This window comes from Opisthorchis viverrini (genome assembly GCF_000715545.1).
Source record: "Opisthorchis viverrini unplaced genomic scaffold opera_v5_52, whole genome shotgun sequence".
NCBI lineage: Eukaryota > Metazoa > Platyhelminthes > Trematoda > Opisthorchiida > Opisthorchiidae > Opisthorchis > Opisthorchis viverrini.
The window spans coordinates 1,383,815-1,389,899 of NW_008751708.1; the positions used below are offsets into that span (position 1 = coordinate 1,383,815).

The 6,085-nt window shown below is 45.0% G+C and overlaps 2 protein-coding genes across 2 annotated transcripts in view; both read right to left on the bottom strand.

Moving 5' to 3' along the window:
• T265_03588 (hypothetical protein) overlaps positions 1-1,744 on the bottom strand; it is a gene marked incomplete at both ends in the record, with an annotated part of 39,830 nt that extends 38,086 nt beyond the window's left edge. The window contains one exon of the mRNA XM_009168107.1: positions 1,660-1,744. Within this exon, the coding sequence (XP_009166371.1) occupies positions 1,660-1,744 (85 nt within the window). The remainder of the gene's footprint in view (positions 1-1,659) is intronic.
• A 701-nt stretch (positions 1,745-2,445) lies between these two features.
• The window catches only part of T265_03591 (hypothetical protein), a gene marked incomplete at both ends in the record, with an annotated part of 7,621 nt that continues 3,981 nt past the window's right edge, over positions 2,446-6,085 (bottom strand). Inside the window, one exon of the mRNA XM_009168110.1 lies at positions 2,446-3,441. Coding sequence (XP_009166374.1) covers positions 2,446-3,441 — 996 coding nt within the window. The remainder of the gene's footprint in view (positions 3,442-6,085) is intronic.

A 6,085-nucleotide genomic window follows, 5' to 3' on the forward strand; every position in this document is an offset into this window, starting at 1 on the left:
ATTGAAGGCAATAGCTTGGATGCGTGAGCGCCATTGAGGGCGCGACTGGGCCATGTCTGATAATGTCTCTAACCATTGTGGCTCAGGCCACATCAGTACCTGGTCTATCGAGTGATCATCGACTATATGTGTTTGCATGTTTTTATGGCACAGAACTGATTTGCGAGTCGTGACTCTAAGGTATTAACTTTGTCTTTGAAAGGAAGGACACACCTGTCTGTTATCCAAGGCCCCAAATACACGTCGAAGTACTGGTTTTATGATCTGTAAGGCAATGAAGCCGATCAGTCATTTCTTGAAGTAAAAAACAACTGCTGTATTGATAGGATGAATCGTCATCATTTTCGACTTGGACTGTCACCATGTAGGAGGGAAATTGTGATAAAATAATACTGGAAAAGTACCTGTCCCTCTTTTGATTACAGCGAATCATTCAAGTGAGTACAAGTCAATAGAGGATACTGTGGGTTAGCAAACATCCTATTCACAATATGCCCACGTAACAAAAAAGTCAAGCATTTCCAAAGAGGTGGAGCTTTGCAGGATACAAAGGCGGTTGCGATTATTGAGAGTAAATAAGTAAACCCACATAAGGAACTCAATATACAGTTCCACCGTAAACACACCAGGAACACTGTAACTTTTGGTACACTTCTGCAGAGGGAAGCAGTAGAGTTAAAAAGTGCAGGGAGCCAGACGCACTTCACAGCCATCGTTGACTCGTTAAATTCATGCTCCTTGATAACATTTGCTCCCAACCTCGATGTGGTGATTGAATAGTCCCCAGAGTGACTGGTCCCCTCAAAGAGAGGTTTAATTTGAGCCAACCATCCTGCTCAGGTACCCAACTTCGAATTACCCCTATCCTGTTCACGAATGGCCAGCTTATGTGGTCAGTCTAATAGTATGGTATCTTGGCTGACTACACCGCACAGCAGTTGAACATCGTCCATCTTCACAATGGTGCACGTTTATGCTAGCGAATCACTGGAGATATAGGGACCTGGAGGACGATAACTGATACCGTGCACGGCAACTACTAATGATGGTTTTCTCTCAAAATCTTTCTCCTCCTCAGACCTCTGTCCCGCTAGTTGGATCGCCTGTGTTAGACATTTTGGAACTCGATATGCAGAGGAAGTGCTGTACTTGGTTTACTCAAGATAACTACTACAGTTATGTAAGCCATTCACACAAATGAAGCCGGCGGCCACATGGTGTTGGTGCTAAAAGGCTGAAAATCGATCTAGTTACTTTCATTTGAATGAAGACAGATGTGACGGACTTCCGTTTTCAGGAATCACTATACCTGCTTTGTACGTACAAAGAAGGTCCAGTGTCGTATGCAACACGGCAATTTGATAGGGCTCATATCCTTCGTCATCCGATGAGTTAGAGCCCAGCAGCAGAAGTTCTCTTTTAAGGTTTGCCATCGCTCCTCAAGTAAGGACTTTAATTTAAGCTTTCGAATGGGTGAAAGGATTGCATTGGAATGCCAAAACTGAGCGAAAACCAGACCTTAAAAGAGTGTAATACGCTCGGAAGTTAATTCTCCGGGTTGTAACCGTAATAGCCCACCGTGCCGCTTCCTCTACGTAAGCTACCACGACCGAATAATCTATTTACCTCAGACGTACAAAAAGTAACCAACCGATTTACCGACACTTTCAGACTCAATTGTCATCAAGAACAGGCGATTGGAGTATTGGAATCGCCCTTGCTCCCTGCGTAACTGATTGGACATTGCCCATAACGTAATAGGTAATTCAACCGAAAGCGCATTCTAAAACAAATGCGTTCTAGGGAAAACGATACGAACCAAGGGATGGCTTATCATCAGTCGAGTTAATAATCCACAATCTCTTCTGATAAAGGCTATGTTTCCTCCGGAACCTAGCAGGGAATCCGGTCAGCGGTACGCATCAGCGCACAAGCCACATGTAGTTCTGGACATGCTCCACTTCAAACATGCCAACTCAGAGCGTGTACATAAGAGAAAACAAGTGACAGATTCAGAATTGGAAGTTTGTGGATAAGCATTTTACACACAGATATCTAAAAAGAATGAGCCAATGCAGTTTACCAGAAATAAACCCCGTGCCCTGAAAACAACCGACACCAGTGCGCTACGGAAAGCCGATGTACAGACAGTTTTTCCATAGGATGTTCGAGTCGACTTGCTATTTAAGACAAATTTATGTATGTACAAGTCGGATTTCAAAGGCTATCGGGTATCCCTGCAAAAAACAAGGATGAAAAATGGCAGTATACGCCATACAGATATTGAGAATATTGACTGATACAAATAACTCGGCGCATACCATTAGGAAACGCATTATATGAACATTTATGTATGCAGACCGCGGGTGGATGAGGAGGAAAGAGGAGCCGAAAATCGAGCCGGAAAATGAGTAAACATAGAATGACCTAGGAACCAGATACGGATTAGCACTCTGAAGCAGATGCGGATTCATTCCTATCAGAGTCATCGGTGGGTGGCACAGAAGTGGTAGCCTCTGTGTCCATCACACTGGTTAGCTTTGTTTCTGACTTGGGACTCGGCAGCAGCTGTGGAACCCCACCAGATGATGTTGTTGAATTCAAGGCTGCCGAAGAGGCTGGAGACCCGGGGAATGTTATCAATGAAGAAGTAAATGAAAGGCGTGGTGATGGTAGGCTTGAGGTGGATGGACTGCTTGGGGCAGTACCGGTCGGAAGGAGTGACGGGAACAAGTGACACGACGGACTCGGGGGATTCGAAGTAACTGGAGGACCTGGAGGCCACCTGAATTGAGGAGCATCACAAAATGAATATGCCCGCCCGTCAGCCTGGCGCATAGATTTACAACCGCGACCGGAGGATAAAGAAGAATCAGGCGATCCTTCACGACTTGCGTCCCCGCTGGAACAGCCTGCAGTCAACATGGTTGAGAAGTAACCGCGTTTTCTACATAAAGCTGATGGTAGCAACAGGGGACTAGCGGTATTGGGACGGCGGGTTGTGGGCGAGCTTAAAGACGGAGCTAAACCGGGTGAGTAACACTGCACACGGGAGGAAACAGGAGAAGCCGCGGGTGATGCGTGACCTGAGGAAAGACTATGAGGGGTAGGACTAGTGGGCGTACACCTACTACTGGAAGGTTGAGCGGGGTGACAGCCATGAGCGCTTTGGCAGGAATTACCGGAACATGTGACCGATATGACCAAGGGGCCACTGAATGAATTCGGACGATGGTTCGGGCTATTGTTAGCAGAGACTGAGGAGGAAGAGCAATCGCTTTCAGCTTTGTCGTTCCCAGAGACACTCAGGCTAGCCCAAGATGAGGATAGACGTGAGGTTTCGGTTAGTAAACGCTCGTGCTTGACTTCGTTCTCCACATGATCTTCGGCGGAAAGGTAATACTGAGCAGAACAACGCCTGGAGCTTTTTCTCTGGAGCATGACAGAATTTATGAGTTCTGGCAACAGGGGGCCTGGGCGTTGACGATCCTCTCAGGTGCTAGGAGAAAAGAAAAGACAAGGGTCGGAGTCTCCATAAACAATCTCGTTACATTTCTGTTAAGTTCATGTACTGTTGGAATGACACAAAAAGAGATACGTCGCAAATAACATTAACGCTGATCTCAAAAAACTTAGGGGTCAAGGAAGGAAACAGATTAGGAAAATTCGAAATAATTAAACCTACAACAACCTAAAGTGATCGACAGCTAGTGAAGGATTTGAAAGTATCCGTGAAGTGTTCCTCTATCCTCCGGCAGTAGACACCACATGCTTACCAGCAACACAGCAATATCCACTCACGAAAAACAGAACTATCTGTTTTCCAAGTTGCTATCTGGCCTCGCCGTATGGAGATGAGGTTTCCAGTTACTAGGGGATGGATACAGCACACTAATCCGAAAATCATTTGAGACACTCAGTAAAGGTCCACGAAGATATATGACGGCCAAACTCCGTGGTGCGGTGGAGCTGCAAGAACATAAACTGTCCTTTCAGAAGGATTTTTCACCCTTCCTGAGGCTTAAATTGAACGGAGTACCCTGGATCAATGTCTTACAGAGACATGGACAAATATGTTCCTCCGTGTTAGAGCATACCGCTTGTGAGTACAAGTGGGAAAAGTGAGAAATTTGAGCCCCAACAGATGGTCCCTAGTACCAATGTGTTGTATCCAAACCAGACCACAATGGTTCGATTAGGGTTGATGGATTCGGTAAGATAACTGTCACAGTCACTTCTAGCGCCGTCGAGAGCTGTTTCAGTAAAAGCATACCCTTATTTGTATTTGTACGGCCGAATTATGTGCGGGGGACGACAGATAGGCCTCAACTGACAACGGTTTAAAACCTCCAATAAAGAGAAGCAGTCTCGCATAGAATTCTGATTACCAGAATATTTTACACCACTCTATGATGAAGATTTGCATTTCGTTCAATACGGCTGAGATATCCGAAATTCCTCACTGAATAGACCATATGAATTCTGTTCAACCTCCAAACTATACTGCATCATTTACATTACCTTCGACTTTATTACAACTGCTTCGGCATCCGATCCACTCAGCGTACCAGTAAATTGTGATCGTAGTTAGGATTGCGGAGTAACCGTGCGAGACCGTCCCAGAAAATTCCTGGAGTCCAGTCATGTTGTGGCCACATTGTGATCGAGTGATCAGGTTTTCCGTGGATCATGTTTACATCGTACTCAGACAGACCAATGAGAGCCCGTTTCGGAATGAAACGTAAAGAGACGAAAGTCAAGACGCCACTCCTCAAAGTCACGAAGGTAAGCATTGAGGTGTGTGATCACACGAGGAGTACAAGCGACAAAGCTTGCTGATCCAGTTTTTTCGAACGGCCGTAACACTTTCAAGGCCTTAGAGATCTTAGAGATCGTCGGAGTCAAGAATTCTGATGGTATTATTTGAGCATGAATGAGCAGGGTGCGGTAAGCTATGGTAATAAAATCACCCACACTCACAATTCTTGATCACGGCATGTCTTCCACCTGGTTATCGTCTGGGCTAGCTTCGCGCTGGTACCCAAGGGTAGGTCAAGAATACACAGTTTGCCTTGATTGAAACGGCACTGTCCGCTTTGAGAAAACGGTGCCACTAACCGAAGTCACTGTAAGATAAATCCAATTTATCTGCATCCCCTTTTTCAGCCCATGAGTAAATGTTTAACACCTAAAATCACAAATTCATACTCCACGATTAGGAGTATACAGAAGAAGTCAGCTTTTACGCAGACTTTTGACCTACTAGACGGAACAGTCAACCCTCAATTCTCGTCGTCAGCCGTTACTCACCATCTCTTCAACAGATGTACCTGTCCAGTTGCATTCGCCTCACCAGAAACACAGCGTCTTGCTAGCGTGAAGAGACACCAATATAGAGCGAATAAGCGAACAAGGCCAGTAAAATCATATTATATGGGCAGTTCGGTGCCTTTTCCAGTGTCGAATCTGGTCAGCGTAAACCCGGATGCAATCAGCTCCCGACTATGAATTACCGGCTGAAACTAGTTCAGTAAGTTTTATTGAATTTCATAGCATCTCTTCTTCTTATGGTTGGTCCACACAGATGACTCGAACCTTATTTGCATTCGAATTGGTTTTTAAGACAAGGCCATCATATTCGGTAGCAAATATTCAATAACAAAGTCAGAGAACGAGGTCGATAGCTATGGCTTCCGCCACTATCTGGCAGCTGAATTCCACACCTTCTTGAGATCCGCGTGTCCACATCAAATTTAGTCAGCTATTATTGGATCATTGTCTTTCATCCAGACTTTTATCTGCCCGGTACACAATACAGCTGCGAAATGAATAACTTAAAGCACCGAGTTTTTTGGCTTTGTTGAAATCAGTCAAAAACATTCAACACTCCTAGTTGCTTTGGAACACAGACCGACGGCACTGCGTGCCATTGTTGTTTCTTAAACTCTTCGTCCCTTTCCGAGACTGTCAGGATCAATGCAAATCACTCCTTGCAAATGAATTACTTGCCTCTGTTAAAAATAAGCACATCTTTGATTCTGTAACCACAGGGCTTAGTTACCGTAGCCTTATCGATTAAATCATT